At 51.8% G+C, this 17,286-nt stretch overlaps 5 protein-coding genes across 6 annotated transcripts; 3 read left to right on the forward strand and 2 right to left on the reverse strand.

The window, feature by feature from the left end:
• Nucleotides 1-674: 674 nt before the first annotated feature.
• Nucleotides 675-2,651, forward strand: PV06_06439 (uncharacterized protein; the record flags this gene model as incomplete). The annotated part of the gene is made up of 3 exons (XM_016407555.1): nucleotides 675-888; nucleotides 941-1,348; nucleotides 1,396-2,651. The coding sequence occupies 3 exons, from the start codon at nucleotides 675-677 to the stop codon at nucleotides 2,649-2,651; spliced, it is 1,878 nt and encodes a 625-aa protein (XP_016263159.1).
• A 413-nt stretch (nucleotides 2,652-3,064) lies between these two features.
• PV06_06440 (UV damage endonuclease UvdE) lies at nucleotides 3,065-5,720 on the reverse strand. Its single transcript, XM_016407556.1, has one exon. It carries the CDS (start codon nucleotides 5,577-5,579, stop codon nucleotides 3,147-3,149), a length of 2,433 nt encoding a protein of 810 aa, XP_016263160.1. The 5' UTR covers nucleotides 5,580-5,720; the 3' UTR covers nucleotides 3,065-3,146.
• A 2,465-nt stretch (nucleotides 5,721-8,185) lies between these two features.
• On the forward strand, nucleotides 8,186-10,555 carry PV06_06441 (uncharacterized protein; the record flags this gene model as incomplete). Its single annotated transcript, XM_016407557.1, has 4 exons — nucleotides 8,186-8,260; nucleotides 8,356-8,634; nucleotides 8,729-9,214; nucleotides 9,293-10,555. The coding sequence occupies 4 exons, from the start codon at nucleotides 8,186-8,188 to the stop codon at nucleotides 10,553-10,555; spliced, it is 2,103 nt and encodes a 700-aa protein (XP_016263161.1).
• Nucleotides 10,556-11,026: 471 nt separating this feature from the next.
• Nucleotides 11,027-13,395, forward strand: PV06_06442 (uncharacterized protein). The gene has a single exon (XM_016407558.1). It carries the CDS (start codon nucleotides 11,436-11,438, stop codon nucleotides 13,035-13,037), a length of 1,602 nt encoding a protein of 533 aa, XP_016263162.1. The 5' UTR covers nucleotides 11,027-11,435; the 3' UTR covers nucleotides 13,038-13,395.
• Nucleotides 13,289-17,146, reverse strand: PV06_06443. 2 transcript variants are annotated; one of them, XM_016407560.1, is made up of 2 exons: nucleotides 14,411-17,146; nucleotides 13,289-14,342 (listed from the first exon to the last, which is right to left on the reverse strand). In XM_016407560.1, exons 1-2 carry the CDS (start codon nucleotides 16,703-16,705, stop codon nucleotides 14,337-14,339), a joined length of 2,301 nt encoding a protein of 766 aa, XP_016263164.1. In that variant the 5' UTR covers nucleotides 16,706-17,146; the 3' UTR covers nucleotides 13,289-14,336. The 2 variants fall into 2 exon arrangements, with proteins under 2 accessions (XP_016263164.1, XP_016263163.1); XM_016407559.1 differs by having other exon boundaries at nucleotides 13,289-17,146.
• Nucleotides 17,147-17,286: the final 140 nt, after the last annotated feature.

Consider the following 17,286-nt stretch of genomic DNA (forward strand, 5'->3'; position numbering starts at 1 on the left):
GCGGATGGCAAGGCAGGGCTGGTAGGCATGGTGATGCATGCAGCGTATGATTTCCCTATGTTGTGCTGCCCAATCTACTACTGCGGCCCCAAGACATGTTCCGATGATGTGCAAGACCTCACAGTACCAGCTCTGAGTCTAAGTCGCCTATTGGCGACGACAAGGGTATGCGCAATTTGAGGACAACAGGCATAAGGGCGGCTGACGCTTCTGGTAGTGAGGCGAAGGTCACTGGGCTGGAGGTCAAGGTGCTTTCTTCTTCTGTGACCCCTCACTTTGACCCATGGGCTCTCTAAGCCACAAGGCTGTCGAGGTGACAGTGGCCCCCTCGGACGTCCGTACTCTCCCGTACTCGCCAGGAACAAGACAGGCGATCATCCAGCCTGTTCGAATTCGTTGGGCATCACTTTGTGTTCTGTCGAATTGATTCGAGATCCAGTCTGCAAACGCGTGGTTGCCTTCACACTGGAGTAGCTGGCAGTGCGAACAAGGTGCCGACTTCCCTGTTAAGTACTAAGTCGCCCAACTACTGTATCCCGGGGGCGGCCCGGAGCCCCATCCACTTCGGCCCGCTGCGAGTCTGGAGCCCTTTATACTCTACTGTAGGTCCACCTCGACCCAAACACCAAAAGACCTACTTCAGGAGACTTCGCCGACTCTTAACTAGTGGAAAGATGGCTCCGTTTTCTCCTGTCAAGAGACCCAGACGCAACAGTCTGCCCAACAACTCACTTGCACAGACTTTGCTTGATCAACACAACGACTTCGACAAAGATGACTTTTGGGAAACAGCACGGCTGTTCACCGTTCTGGACGAGGATGGTCACATCTCCGGTTCCGCTCCGGCTACCACTTCCCATAAGCGGAAGCGAGACGACAGCAGTCCTGGTTAGTATGATGTCTGACTTGTTCTGGGTACAGGCTCTGACAAGAAGTCCAGACGAGGTACAAGCGTTTTCGGATGGCAGTCACGGGTCAACCCCCCTCGAGGAGCTCTTTCCTGGGTCTTCTCCTTCATTGCCATCTCCAGAGGACAGAATTGTCGAGTTGGCACTTGCAAATCCCTTCATTACGTACCATTCCTTGAAATTGTCAGAGCATCCTCGTCTCACATCGGTCTTTGACCCTGTCAAGATCCCGACCCAGGTACGAGTCAATGGTTTAGTCAAGTTTCATCTTCAGTTCAGCGATCCAAATATGCCTTCGAGTACCAAGGAGGTCCTGTCCAAGTACCGGCAGGAGTACAACGACCAGATGAAGTCCAAGGTCGGAGACCTTCCACTCCTTCCAGCTGACTTCGGCCGAGGTTTGCGCCTCAATCCGATGGATTTGAGGCTATTCAAGTTTTGTACGTCGGCATCCTCAGCTTGATGACACTGACCTAACAAGACATAGACGTCGTTGCATATTGTGCTGGACGGACACTCTTGCCTGCCTCCAACGTTTGGCTGACAGGGGTACCAGCCATTGCCGAGAAGTCTGCCTGTGTCAGGCACGCCATGCTTTCATGCGCCGCGGGCTACGTCCTTGATTATGCTCCTTCAGAAAAGCTCAAACAGCGAGCCAGCTTTCATCACAAGCGCGCCATCACGTTGCTGAGCAAAGAGCTCAACAAGAAAGAAAACTATGAGCCAGGCAAGGAGGAACCCCTTTTGATGGCACTGTCGCTTCTAAACCACGAGGACATCGTCAACTGGGAGACCAGAGAATCTACCAAGAGAGTGCCAAAGTGGTATCAAGGCGACCTGGCAGTCAAATACCTTCTCGATAAATCAGACCCAGGTTATCGATACAACCATCCTGTCAACGTGCAGAGCACCAACAATCGCTACGTCATGAGCCACTATCAAATGAAGAGTCTCATCCTCAGCGACACTTGTGCACCTCTCAAGCCAGACACCGAAGACCATGCCTACAGCTGGTTGCTGGAAGGCAATGAAAAAGAGGTGAGACGGGTGACGGGACTGGCAGGCTGCTGCGCAAAGATCTTGCATATCTTCACGCAGATCACCCGTCTTTGCTGGCGACTACGGGAGAATCCAGACTCCGTTCCCATCCAGAAGGCGGGCGAAGTCATCTTGCAGTCGTTGACCAATTTTCAACAATGGTCGAACATTGTCACCCGTCCCTACGCAACTGCAGAGGAACTCGGTGAAGCCTGTGATGCAGACAAGGACGAGCATGGGAAGATCTGTACGGACGCTCTGAGTGTCGCCCTGAACGCCGACTCGTACGTTCTTGCGGCTCAGATCTACATCCTGTGCCGGCTGTTTCGGAAACCCCGGCGGCACCCCGACGTCCAGAGCAGACTGCGCACCTTGATCCGGTGGACGGACTATCTTCCGCTAGACGGGCCACTCTACACTGCCCAGGACTCTTTGTACGGGCTTGCCATAGCGGGCTTCATCGCCATTGAGCCGGAACACCGTGACGTTGTGGAAGGACAATTCTGTCCTTTGCTCATGGGACCACGAGGGAATGACCCGCCGGTGTGGAGAGTGACGGAAGCGCTCTGGCGCTGGCTCGACGAGGCGGGAATCGAAGATGACCCAACCGAGACGGACAATATTACTCTGTCGCAGAGGAAGCCTTGGTGGGAGGACATGGTGGCTTGGATCATGGACACGCAAGGAAGATTGAGTCTTTCTTGAATTTGAATTTACGTTTAATGGCGGTTTTTTTTGGAAAGGTGGATGGATGACAGGATGTTACGAACTACTGGAGGGGATATGGATACGGTACCCTTTGTGAGGAATATTCGACAAAAAACTTATTGATGTGACGACCAGACCAGGAGACCAAAGAAAAGCGACACGATTCGCCATCATAGCTTGACAGATTGTCACGAAGTAACCGACAGTAACAGGAGTACATGGAACAGCCATAACGACGACGACACGAATATAGGGCGACATACAGGGTACAAAGACAATTCATACGAAGCAATACGAAACATGGGATCTGCAAAAGGGGGGAATCATAGGCAGGGACAAAAGGGTCTCAACACGCCGGGCGGAAGGGGATTGATGGGGCACCAGCTAGTGATAAGTCAGAGAGGCTCACTCGGCAGTCAATCGAGCATGATCAGGCAGATGATGCTCTTGATTTCTAGTTATATTATGCCCTCTATCTTTCTAGAATTACATTCATTCCTCATCATCCCCCTCGGCATAGTTCACATACTTTCTCTTCGCGCTCCTCCTGCTCGTCGTGCGCGTCGGAGCCGCCCTTTTAGTCTTCAGCACGGGCGTAGCAACAACGGCTTCCTCGGCATCAGTCAAATCAGGCATGTCGACATCGCTTCCTCCACCGCCGTCGTCATCGTTGCTCAACTCTGACAAGTCGCTCTCGCTGGGCGTGGGCGTGGGGACCGACTTGGCGCTCTTCTTTGTCAGCATCTTCCCAACAGGAGCTGCAGCGGCACGAGGTGCCCTTGCCGGTTTCTTGCCCTTTGCGACGTCATAAACAGATTTCGTCTTTCCAAGATCGAGATTGAAACTCGCGGTGTCACCACTTGCGACTTGTGACGGGGACGTGGTTGTTGAAGCACTGCCACCAGCAGCAGCAGCAGCGGCATTTCCAGCCTCTTGTGTTGCCTGCCACGCCGCCTTCTCCGCCCTGCGGGCCGCGGCTCGCTCTGCTGTCGTCTTGGCCTTTTCCGGGTCGCGAGGCTTGACTTCGCGTTTCTTCGGACGCAGCCACTCCTCCATGCCTGGCGGCCAGTACACTCGACCCTCTGGTCCGCCCATACCGACTTCTTCGTCCGGAACGATTGGCGGTGGCTGTGGTTCAGGTTCAACATCTGCAGCATCATCAGGCTCATCGTCGTCAACTTGGTCTTCTGCGGACTTTGCTTTCTTCTTTTTTGGCGTCTTCTTCGCGGTCTTCTTTGGTGGTCTCCAAGGCTTGTTCTCGTCATTGCGAACATGTGGGATGATGTCGTTGAACGTGTCAAAGCCCGGCAACTTGAATGTCCGCATGAGTTCAAACACCGCCTGTTCTTTGTCCTTGGCTTCGATCATCAGGTCCATATCAGGATCACAGGGGGGCAGTGTCAGGACGCGCGGGTTGTGTTTGCGGCGTTGACGAGCAGTGATCGCCGGCGGCGTAGGTTCCGAATAGTGCATTTTCTGCGTTATACCCTTTCGAGTCCAGGTCGCCTTGATGCGAGGGTACAAGTCCATGATGTCCAAGGTTCCTTCGCGGATTTTGTCTGCATCGAAGACGATGTTGTGGTGGTGGTAGTCGAGAACAAGTGGAATGTTGAGCTCCTCGCATACCGGGAGCAGGTCGTGAACGCTATAGCAGACATCGTCATTCTCAAGAACAAGACGGCCCCTAACCTTCTGCGGAAGCTTCTTGTAGTTCTCTTTGAATCTCTCTATGGTGGCACCTTTGTCACCGAAGATCCCACCCATGTGGAGAATCATTACAGCATCCCGGTCTTGTTGTTCTGGCAACTTGAGAAGATCAAGTAACTCACAGTGGTACTCAAGATCGCGGAAAGATGCAGTAATGACTTCTTTTCGAGGCGAGCCGAGTTGAGTGAATTGGCCGGGGTGTGTCGTCAGACGGTGACCTAGCTCGGCTGCCACGCGACCGGCTTCCGCTAATGCTTCCGAGGCAAATGGAGCGAGTTTGTACCCGTAGACATCGTGGCTAGCAAAAGGGAACATTTCTGACGACAATCGCATAAACTTAATACCATATTTGTGGTTCCACCGAAGCATTTTGGAGATGTCCTTGGCATTAGCTAGACCGAGGGCTTCCACATAGGCTTGACCTCGGGCTATGTCTGCAGGTTGTTCTTTGTCTGGCCGATTCTTGGTCGCATGCTCCGGTTGCGAAGGGTCTTTTAGCGGATGACGATGTTCAAGAATGGATGCAATGCGACATGTTCTTGATGAGAAGACTGGAGGATTGGAAGCTCGGAGATAGGTGTTTAAGCATGCATAGCCTAACCGTCCTTTCCATGGTAGAGGCAGGTAACCACTGTTGACAGGGGGCGGTCGCGAAATGGCTTCTTTGAGTTCCTCAGGATCTGCTTCATCTTCTTCCTCGCCTTCTGGATCCCCTCTGCTTAAGCTGTCATCCTGTTTTGGGGCTTCCATTGAAGGTGTGGCAGGTTTCGACGACACAACTTCTGTGTCGTCTAGCTCCGTTTTAACCTGCGTCAGGGAAGTCTTTGTCTTCTTTCTTCTTCCTTGACTTGGCTCCTCTGAGTCTGGAGATGCTCGGAGAGCATCTTTGCCATCCTTGATCAACTCATTTGTCAGGGGATTCGTGTCGATGTGGGCTGGAGCGACCTGGTTGGATGCTCGACGTGAGCTCATTCGGCGAACAGGTGTAGGGGGCACCATTCCAGAGGCTACAGAAGTCACATTCGTCGGCAACGTCGTGGGAGAAGGGATTATGCCCTGCACATTGGCTATAGATGACCTCTTGCGTTTGGCCATGGTGATCAGGGGCAAGGAAGCGATCTGTTGGTAAGGGAGACGTAGAAGTAGGAGGCGTCCGGCACTTAGTACATTCCGCTTCAAGGACACAACAGACAGCAAAAGCGCAGGCAAAGAGATCATCCGATTTCTAATTCCACAGCAAACAGCAGCAGCATGGGCACTTGCACCTGGGACTTACAGAGGAAATGAGACAAACCCATATCGAATATTGGCAGCCTTTGTTTGGAATTTTGCTCCTTGAAGGCTCGTGCTGTCATCGACGTCATGGACTTTTGCAGTGAATCACAGAATTTCCAAAATGTCGATGGCATTTCTCGATTTCAGCCTTGGCTAGAAGCGGTTTAAATTGCTTGCTGCTTTTGATACGACCCTCTGCAGGAACTTATTCACTGCTGGCTGCTTTTATGGCCACCTTCTTCTCCATATGTCTCGCCCTCTTCATCTTCGTCCTTCTTTCTCGTCTTCCATGCCAACGCCAACAATCACAAAAGAAACCAATCTATCTGATGTACACAAAGGAAATAAGTCTATCTAAGGTATCTCGGTCTTTCTCGTCTAAGTGTCCCCTCTTTTATCACGCTGATGTTATGAACCGACTTTTCCTCCGAAGTAAATGGCCATATCTGAAGAGTATCCAAGGAATAGGAAGCAGGGCCAGAGACAAAAAGCCAAACACACTTCCCGACCAGTGAACACCCAGTTCCTCGTACATCTGAATGGTGAACAGAGGGAATACAGCACCGAGAAGGTATCGAAAGGCGCCGTTTGCTGCGACAGCTGTTCTGGAATAAGTCTCAAAGTGTATGTTTGTAGAAGCTAGGGATGCTTACCTGACGCGGCAGCACCCGCCCCGTAAGCCTCGATGAGGTAGCTGATTGAGGACAGCTTTGGAGAAAATGAGCCCCATTAGGAAATTTTGTCTTTCACAATGGAGAAAGAACACTCACGAATAGAACAAAGGAGCCAAAACCAAATGGGATGCCGCTCGCCACAAGTGCTGCCCAGTGGCCACCTCGATGAGCTTCCCATGCGTACCTAGAGTTGCCAGGTAAGAACATTAGCCTCGTGCTGACCATCGAATCCAGCCCTCTGCAGGGAAATACCGAACGCACCAGAATAGCCCGATGGGCAAGAAAACGCTCCCAGCCATCGCGGTATACAGTCGGTGTTCTGGGGCTGGATGGCCATCGGGTGCTTCCCGCACCGCTCGAGCATAAAGTGTCTTCTGAACTATGACATACGTGACAGCGGCCACAAAATATCCAATGACCACACTGATGAAAGAGAGTCCAATCTGTCGACTGTTGAAATCATAGTCTAGGGTGTAGACATAAACGGCGCTTGAAAAGAAGCTGAAGACCACTGCATATCCATATCCTGTGTACAGAGTCAGCGAGAATGCAATAGCCTCAGTGAAAAGTATGCTCATTGCTCGGAGCACCGAGACTTTGAGTATTGACAAGGCCAACGCCACAAAGCGAAAGCGACCAGAGTGTTTAGTCGTATGCTGGATCCGAACATCAGAAGTTTCCTTCATGAAAAGGATCAAAATCCATATGGGCGCTCCAATCAAGGCCACTACCCACTGCGTCCATCTCCAATCGCCATGGTGGTCGTGCATGACATATGCCCCTACCAACGGGCCCAAGGTAGGTCCCAAGAAAGGACCCATGATAAAAAGAAGCCTTGCTAGCCCTCCAGCTTCTCCCATTCCCCAGATATCAAGTATTGTTCCTGCACCGATAGCAATTCCAGCCGATCCCAAAAATCCACAGAGGAAGCGGCAGATCAAAAGTGTGGCAAAATTTTGTGCAGCTCCAGAACCTGATGCGAAAGCAACTATGCTTGATGAGGTGACGAGGTATAACCAACGGCGACCGACGAACTCTGACAGGGGCGCCATAATCAGTGGGCCGAATGATAAGCCCACCATGTACACGGTTCCTGGGAGGAGGGCTTGGGTACGATTGATGTCGAACTCGGCCATGAGCGCGGAGGTGGCCGGAGATGTGACAGAGGAGGAGAATGTGCTTTGGTTAGTTGGAACTTGGTCAGCAGGAGTATATGATATGGTTCAGATGTTCTGGGTGTTTCAAGACCTACATCAAGAACGCCAGGAAGCATGGAATAGTAGTATGATAGAGCTTCAGTCCCGTACTCCAGTTGTTCGCATTTATGGACTTGTGAGGATGGTCGTGCCCACTCCCTGAGCTCCCCAGAGATTCCGGTTTGCTCTTATTTTCGTCGACCTCGTCTGTGGTTTCAACGGTCGACATGGTGCAAGGCTCTAGGATTTGAGTTCTATTGATGAGTGCTCAACTCGAAGAAATGTTAAGGTATGAAAACGCAACTCAATGCCTGACACGAACAGTATTTGAGAGAGATATATACCTATAGCTAGAGTCATTTGTGCTGTGCGTACTCCGTACGCTACCTGGCATATGGCTCCTAGGAGTATCGTGTGGACCACTATGAAGAGGAGTGCTGAACTGTGATTGGCCAATTCGGAGGCTGCGGCGCCGAAAACACCGGGATTTGGGCTTGGCGTCATTCCCCTCTAGGGTTAGTGCGATTGCGGACTAAGAGGCTCCGAGAAACCGAAGAGACTCTTCACCAACATCACCTTCACCATCGCCACGAATTGGTAAACGCTCTTGTAAAGGATCTTCCGGATCAATGTCCAACCTTGAGTTGCTGGATATCTGGCATGTCATCCCCATCCCGAGATGTATCTCCTCAGGTATACAAACAAAGCGTCCGATCCTGTCGAGCCTGTCACCAGCGCAAGATCCGCTGTGACCGTGGGATGCCTTGCAACAATTGTTCGAGATATAGAATAGCCTGTGTCTATCCCACAAAATCATCGGACGTTGCACGGAAAAGTCCCTCTCTACAGACAATCTCCAGCCGCCTAGAACGACTGGAAGTTTTACTATCACGGTTGACTGACAGTCCTCAGTCCAGCGCAGGAACTACGCCAGTTTATAGCGGCAGTGGTAGCCAGCCCCAGATTCAAATCCAGGCTCGTCCTAGTGCAAATGTCAATACCATTGGAATCACAAATCAACAACCATCTGAGAAGCGCCCTAGCAAACTAACCTGGGAGCTATTATTGAATGATGAACCGGCTGTCCAGGCTGAAGATACTTCGAACATCGAAAGTCTACCACAAAATGTCAGTCTCGGTTTCTCGTCATCTCTGAATTTCACATTCGCACTACAGACTCATCATATTCGCAACACCCAAGCTAACATTCAGCATGTGACAGGGAGGGAATATCATACCTACCCAATCGACAGGCTCTGAGCCAGCAGATTCGCATCTTCAAAAGAGCACAAAAGTTCACGACGCACCTCGGTCGCAACTAGGTGCTTGCCTACCTTCAGACCTGGGCTCAGATGTGCTGGACTTCTATCCTGATGCCCAGCTAGCCCTTCACTTATGGAATGTATACATCAAGTCGGTCGATCCGGTCCTCAAATTATTGCACGTACCAACTGTCCAGTCGACTGTTGTTGCAACCATTTTGAACCCAAGATCTGCGCAGTCTTCAACAGTGGCGTTGACATTCGCCATCTACTATGCCGCCACCACGGCACTTTGTCATGATGATGATCACGAACCCATTAATCTACCCTGCGAGAAGTTGGCGCTTTTGAGCCGCTACAAGCTCTGCCTGGACCGACTTCTCGTAGTACCAGATCTGATGGCTCACCCAGAATTAGCTTCATTGCAGGCTCTGGCAATCTACGCAGTGAGTACTGAGGGTGGTCCCTATTCGTCGATGCGACCTTGCTTTGTTCACTTTCTAATTGACCTGATTTGACCATAGACGTGTTTACGAGCCAACGAAGTTAGCCGAAATGTATGGGTCCTCAATGGGCTTGCCATCCGGCTCGCCCAATCCGTTGGCATGCACCGAGACGGTGCCTCCCTCCGACTGAGCCCTTTTGAGACGGAAATGCGCCTTCGTCTCTGGTGGCATCTGTGTATCCTTGAATCCCGTGCCCCGGAAGATCAAGGATTTCAGCCTACCGTCGATGTCACGAACCGGGAGCTGCGGTTACCTTTGAATGTGAATGACAACCAAATCTATCCCGACATGACACAATTTCCCACAGAGTCGGACGGTTGGACGGAAATGTCTTTCTTCCTGATTCAGACCGAGTCGTGCCGGCTCCTACATCCGGTTCTCGATACCCAAGGGCAACATTCTCCAGACGCCTTTCTTGACATCACGGAAAAGCGGAAGATCATCCAGCAGCGACGTCAATACCTGGCGGCCAAATGTTCAGGAACACGCACTCATCTGTCACGCCTCGCAGTCCAGCACGGGACGACCGCGTATAGGAAGATGGAGTTTGTGCTGCAACTACGGGAGGAGATCAGCCTGCGAAAGCAAAACCGGCCACAAGAGGATCCGACTCCTGACGTGCTCAAGCCGTCGTTCAAATTGGCCTGTGAGGGACTGGAGAGCAATCAGGTCTTGTCGAACGGGGCGTTTGGGAGCAGATTCAAGTGGTTCTTCAACATCTACACCCCCTGGTACGCCATTGCTTACGTCCTGCGCTGTCTCTGTCATAGTCCCTATGGATTCGAGACTGAACGCGCCTTGGCGTTGGTCGAAGAGGTCTTCTCTCGCGCAATGAGTCTCCACGTTGGTCACGCGGCCGGGGTCGTTGGTGACTACGGGCACGACAGCCTCTGGAGATATATCAACTTGCTCCGACATCGAGCTTTATCGTCGAGGCACCGGCGTCTTCCACCGCCTGTGGAACCTACCGATGACGGTAGAGTTCCATCGTCCATCACTGGTCGAGATCGCACAAAGACGAGCCAGCTTCTCTCAGATATCGATATGCCGGACACGACAGCGACGACGGATGGAGAAACCCCGTTCCCCAACACGGGCCAAGAATATATCCCTGATTCCAGTCAAATTATCTTTTCACCTCTGGACCTGTCGATGCCGGAAATACCGTTCTTGCCGGACTGGAATGCTGTCATCAATGGCTGTCTGAACGATGATGTCTACGACACAAATCCATCTTTCTTGGATAATTTCCCTGATGACTCTACACAATTCCGAAATTAGAGAGTTGATTGTATGAGAATTTCCATCTTGACGATACGAATATAATTATACAGTATATATGTATGGAGTACTCCGTACGGTAATGCCAAATCTCGAACCTCGAAGCCTCGGTTATTTCAAGGCCGATCAAAGACCCATGTCAAAGATCATCTACTGTACTGTAAATGAATAAATAGCCTAGACCCATCAGAAACCCCCCTCCCTTCGGCGGGCCATCAGCTAGCTACGATGTACTGGTCAGCGGTGGTGCCCCTCTTCTCGGCTGGAAACACCACCATCACCATCTACCTCGTCCTACTGTACTCTTCCTCTTTGCTCCCCCGCTCTAGAAGTCAGAGGAAGGTTTTTGAGTGATAGATGAACGGGAAGACTTGTTACCCGGATGTGGCAAAATGGGGGGGTTTTGCAGACCATAAGTCATGCACTGCACCATTCTTACCTTTGTTTGTTTCTTATCACACACACATCCATCTCATGGTGCTCGGGCGTTTTGTTTTGTTGTTCCGTTTTACCTGACAGTAGTACCTACATGACCCCATAGCGGTTCACAAAAGATAAGATTAAAAACCCTATCCATCTTATGGGTCTTGTCAGATGCCGTTGATTTAAATCGCTCTGTATCATGAGATGATGATGATGATGATAGCATTGACCATTTGAACAAAAGCCATCCTTACTGTCACACACACCCTTTTCCCCCTCCTCTTCTCCGACCCCTCAAGCCACCACGCCATACGAGTTCCATTGCACTCTTGGTGTTGGTGCTTGGATACCTAAACGAAATCAAGCTCTACACCATCGGAAGTCTTGTCACCGGGAATCAAGTAGCTTGGCTCTACCTAACAACTTGATTCGTGTCATCATCGCCGCCTAAACAACCATGCCGATTTTCGAAAGAGTCCGAAGAAAGTTATCACGCTCCAAATCTACCGGTGGCGGTTCCTCAGGCATTATTACCAAACCAATCCCTGACAATAACGACCACGCCGAGGGACAAATTCGTATCGACCCATCGTGGCCCACCACAGCATTATCATTGACACCATCCGACGAGAACCTCGTGTCCAAACTCGCCTTTTCACCAGACACTGAATTCATCGAAAGGCCACCACGACTTCGTACCCCGTCGGTGGCGGCCACACAGTTTTCCGAACGGACCGTCTTCAACAATGTCGAGTCCGGGTTCTTGTCGTTACCGACCGAGTTGTTGCTGTTCTTACAGCCTTACCTGACCCCGAGTAGCGAAGTGGCACTCCGACACACCTGTTCTCGGTTTTTCCACCTCTACACCCTACCTTCGTTCGTCCTCAAGGGCAAGGACCTTTTTGATTTCTTGTGCATGACCGAGAGAGATCAGGACCCGGCCGACCTGGACAGACTCGTCTGCGGCCGGTGTCAGGAGCTCCACGTCAAGACTACCTTTCCCGCGTCCGAAGTCACTCGACCCCCGACGGCTCGAGACTGTAGGACCGTCTGGTTGTGCGCCCACCGGACCTTGGGTTACGCGAAGACGATCCGGAACGTCAAACCGGGTGTCGATTCACCCTTTCGGGTCGAAACCTTGGATCCATGCTCGAGGTGCCGCAACTTCATCCGCACCCGGTCTGTCGCCGAACGTCCGGAAAAGGGGACCTCCCAGACCGACCTCGAATCCCCCAAAACCCAGTCCTTGTTGATCACCAAGGTCGCCCTCCTGCAGGCTCCCTCTCCACTCCCGTACGGCACCCGCCGCGAACGGTCATCGTCCTCGGGCGTCGTCGGCGGCGGCGGCGGCGGCGGTGGAAGTACCGGTGGCACCAGCAGCGGCGTCTACAAGGAATTGTTTTCGGCCAAGGACGTATCCGACGCCTTGTCGGCCCTGGACTTTCGTCTCTGTCCTCACATGAAACTGGGGGACCCCTACATCCTCAGCAAGTTTTGCCGTGCGTGCATCAACACGCAACGTCTACCGGTCGGGGTCAAGGGTCCGCCGTGTATTAACGATTGGAAAAAGAAGAGCAACGATCTCGACGACCTCGTCAGCGGCATCAACAACAGTATCCACAATTACATGTACGATAACAACAACAGAAACAACCACAGGAAGAGATCTTCTCGACGAGGCACAGGAGGAGGAGGAGGAGAAAGGAGGAGGATGACGACGACGACGACGACGGAGGGAAACAGGTGCAAAGGATCGTGTTACACCCGAGGTTGCAAGACACAGTTCATGTTCCAGACCCGGGAATCCTTGTCGCCCGATTCCTCCGGCCGGAGGCAAGTCTGGCTCATCATCGCGGTCTATCGATGGTTGGGACCTCTGCAGACCGAACTGAGGGACCCCACCTGGACGGACCACGCCGTCGACCACCGGGAACGGAGGGACATGAGGGCGAGATGGGCCGAGTGGGAGAGGCAGAGCCGAGGGCCGACCGGGAGGCAGCAGTGCATGCCCAACTGGAGTATCTGTCTGCTGCACCCGGAGGATTCGAATCTGAGATGACCACGGGCGCGACGAGTCGTGACGGAGTGTGATATCACCGGAGATGTCGACGGGTTTGGGTGTACTCCGTTACCGACATGAAAATGAAGACAAACCCAGAAAAAATTGTGGTGAAATGACGCGAAATGTATCCATACGACCGGTTGAAACTGGTCGATTGTTACGACCTGTCCGTAGGTATCTACCAGGTTCACAGGTCGACAAAAGAAGGAACAAAAAGTCGGAGATCATCATGTCCACAAGTACCGTGGTAAATACGGAGCAAGAGGTCAATACTCCAGACATAAATAGGTATATGTAAAACCCTTCCACCATCGAAAAGAGCAAAAAGTCCTCCTACTACTTCTATACATCTTCAGCTTCCTGTCCCACTCCCATCAATCCCCATCTCTCTGTCACCCGACAATATGGACTACAAAACCATACCTGGTTGCATAGATGAATTAATGTTGCACCGAGGCATTGCATTGGACTCAGCACCATCCAAAAAGAGAAAAAGAAATGGTTCAACAAGAAATGAAAAAGTAAACAATCTTCGTCACATCGTCACATATATCCTAAGACGGCAAAAAGCTTTTCTGCTCTGGTCAAAACCAAACAATAATTGTACTTCGCTCACACGCGCACACATTATCTCCCTTTTTTCGTCTTCTCGCTGACGCTTGCAAAGATGGCAAATAGGCAAAAAACCAACCCAGACCGACACCCAATCAGAAAAAGCATACCTACCGACAAAAGAGATTGTATATGACTTGCTCCTTGATCACTCAATATTCCTCCGTGACAGATCGATCGCGAATACTACTCGATCGATCTGGAACCATGTGGTAAGGAATAAATGCCGAGGCACTGCTCGTCTGACTCCGTTGACTTGTTTTGCGTCGCAGTACACGGCTCCCATCACTGCTTTGTTGTGAATGAGACCTATACTGGCTGCCGATGCTTTTGATGGGGTCCGTTGAATCAGCTCTTGTCGTGTCCGAGGAAATAGTGGGTCTCGGCGAGGATACTGGAAGCGGGAAACTCGAAAGGGACACTTCTCCAGGACTCGGTGGGACAGGTTGTCTGTCCAGTTGCTGGAACCGGCGACCATTGATATGCAGTGGTGGGGGTAGTGGAAGGGGGTTTGTCTCCTCTTGTTCCAGAGCGACTATGGATGGGCCAGGACCATCGAGATCCGGATGATTGCCTTGTCTGTTCCTCTTTCGTCCGTCAACATTATCTACGTGGTAATTCCGACGTCTTTCGTGAGCATCCGGTACAGTGGTCATGCTATGATAAGATCTCGGTTTTGGCCTTTCATATCTATCCTCCCCAGTCGATATGTCAGCCGAGAACTTTGTTTTCGCCAGGGCGGGTGGAGAGTTTCTGACCTGAGCGAAAATTGTAGACGGGGCGACAGGCTTTCCGTCGCTATAGGAGAACGCATGTTTTGGCGCCGTTGGCCTCGACGATCGTGCAGCCACAGTAGGTTGCGTGAGGAAATTTTCGTTAAGACTTTCTTGCAGTCTAATCAGCGCTGCACGTGCATCGGCTTGTTTCTGGGCAAAGTCGTCCTCGTTGAACGTCGATTCATACAAAGAGAATTTGAGTTGATCAGTTTCGTTCAATGGCGTCCTTCCGGCATTTGGATCGTGGCTTGCTGACCTATATCGAGTATTCTTGGCATGGTGAGCTCTACTGTCACCGCTTGACTCAGTGTCTTCAGGTACACTCGTGAGGCCAGGCTTAGGCAGAGTACTTGCAAAATCTCGAGATTGTACTCCGAAGCTTTCGCCAGCGCCAGGGTCAACGTAGTCAACAGGTGCGACTATTTCCGGAGTGGTTTGAGCATATGTTTGCGAAGGTGGAACCTCCTCTCTGTGAGATTGTTTTGCATGGTCTGCTCGTGGACGATTCGACTTGGAATCGATGCCATCTTGCAGCCTTGCCTCCTCAATAGTCCTCAAGACACCAATTTCTGCAGCTTCATCCCGAGGCTCCTCATGTGTTTGCTTGCTGTGATGAGTATCGACTTCTGTATCCGCAAGGTAACTATTGCTTGTTGGATGGTCCTGCGAACCACTGGTTGATTGTTCCACGGGCTCATTCCGGATGGGAAACTCTTGGGCGAGAGTGTGAGCCTTGTTGAAACCAGAAGCACCAATTGTTTCCTTTGGCTGAATTAAGACACTGGTGTGGGGTGCCGAGGATGCCAAAGTACTGATGGAAGAAAGTTCGCTGCTTGTAGGAACTTTCGTCGGTGTAGACCGTACAGTGAATTCTGAAACCGATGGTACAGGTGATTGATTTTGCGAAAACTCCCCAGGCACATACATGCGCAAGTCTGCAGGCACGCTAGGACTTGTCCTCAAGTCGACTGGATCTGATCGGGAAGGCCGATCTTCGATTGTGCTTTCATACATTGGCCGCATTTGGTCGATCTTTGCCTGTCCCGTGACGGGAGCTGAGCCATAGGTTGGATCACTCTCTCGCTCGGAAAAGACATCAGAATCAGTGCCTGTCAGGTCCATGATGGTACGGTGGGGTAGGTTGATGGCTCGCTTTACCGATGTGTTGCTCATGCTCGAGTGCGAGCGGAGAGGATGTTCATTGCGGCGTGTGCCACTGGCCATAGATATCGCGGTACCCGGTCGCGAAGACGGTGGCCGACTCGCTTGTATCACTTCTGCTGCTGAAAGTTGGTAATTGCGGAAAACCTCGCTTTGATCTAGTCGCCCGGAGATGCCAGCGGATCTGGCTGCGACCATCCTGTCGTGTAGGTTCTCGGTCGAGGGTTTGACATGATGAACATGATGTGCAAGCAGAGGACCAGGAGACCCCTGCGCCAGGGTAGGCAATTCACGCATCGGAGAGCGTTGTTGCCAGGAGGGCTGGCTCGATTGACGCGAATGCATATCTTGCGACCTCGGCAAGGGCTGAAATCTTGACCATTCTGGGTGTCCTGACACTGCTGATCCTGAAAGGTAATCACTCACTCTGCTGGAAAGATCTCTAGATAATTCCGACCGAGCATTCTCATCAAAGGGCCGGCGAGGACTTGAGAGGGAGGTATTCCTGCTCCTATTATCCTGCAGCGGTGGGTAAGCATTCCGCGCTGCAACTTCTTCGGCATATTTCGATGACGGAGATGTTTGATCGTGGGTGCCCTCCAGTGCCACGCGGGTCACATCCAAGTTTCTCTCAGCAACATCTTCGTTGTATCCAGGCATTGGATTTGTACCATTGGCCTTGGAAAGCGAAAAGATGTCGATGTATCGAGGCCCCTTCTGTTGACGGTGGGCCCGGAAGGAATGGTCTGTAGATTGGCGGTACTCTTGTTCTGCTCTGACTCCGGCGTCTGTAGCTGCGCGGTTGACTGCACTCATAAGACTCCCACTCTCAGACGTGCCGGGTCGTGATGGCGAAGTAGTCGGTCTTGACACACCAAGTAGCATGGGGTGTTTTTTGCTGCTTGATACAGGTTCGACAGAGCTATGCGTAGTTATCGGACTCAAAAACTGAGCCCCTTGCTCATTCGGCGTGTTTCGTCCATGCCTGTCGTTTGTAGATAGGCCAACCAAGTCGGTGCTTTGGCTCTTTCTGAGGCTGCCTCTTCCCGTCTCTTGTCTGACATCTCGACCTTTGCTCTTCCGCCGTGTCCATAATCGTTTCAAGCCACTCTCCATGTTGCTATCCGAAGGTAACAGCCTGCGGCGTCCCGAAATCCGACCGAAATTGGTTCATGCACAGTTATCGACCCCGATAGTGCCGTCTATCTGCGCACATGGTCATCGCATTGCGGAGGAGCATTCAGCTTCTGGCAACACTGCCCATGGAAGCTAGATCTGTTGGCGAAATACTCGCGGAGGAAAATATGGGAGAGGGTAGGTCGCGTCAGGCCGTGAAATGGTAAGTTTGTCACCAGAGAGAGTCTCAAAGGAATCGTACGTGTGCAATGTAGGAGAAATGATATGCGAAAAGTGGACTCGATGGAGCAGGGAAGGAGGTTGGTGGCTTCGCCCGGAATGACGATGACCAGCGTCGATAATAGCTCTTTTTGGGCGTTGGCGTTTGTAGAGGATATGTGGAGGAGGCACAAGGGGGAGAGTGTCGAGCACGAATGGAAGGTTGTCGTCTGGTGGCCAGGGGGCCCAGAGGCGCCATTCCAGGTGCAGGACAGAGCCTACATAAGCAGCCCGCAACTGTGGGACGTTCTCTAGGTACTGTAGGCGGAGAGAGGCAGAGACCCGCGCTGCAAGTTGTAGGC

Source organism: Exophiala oligosperma, assembly GCF_000835515.1.
Source record: "Exophiala oligosperma strain CBS 72588 unplaced genomic scaffold supercont1.5, whole genome shotgun sequence".
Taxonomy (NCBI): domain Eukaryota; kingdom Fungi; phylum Ascomycota; class Eurotiomycetes; order Chaetothyriales; family Herpotrichiellaceae; genus Exophiala; species Exophiala oligosperma.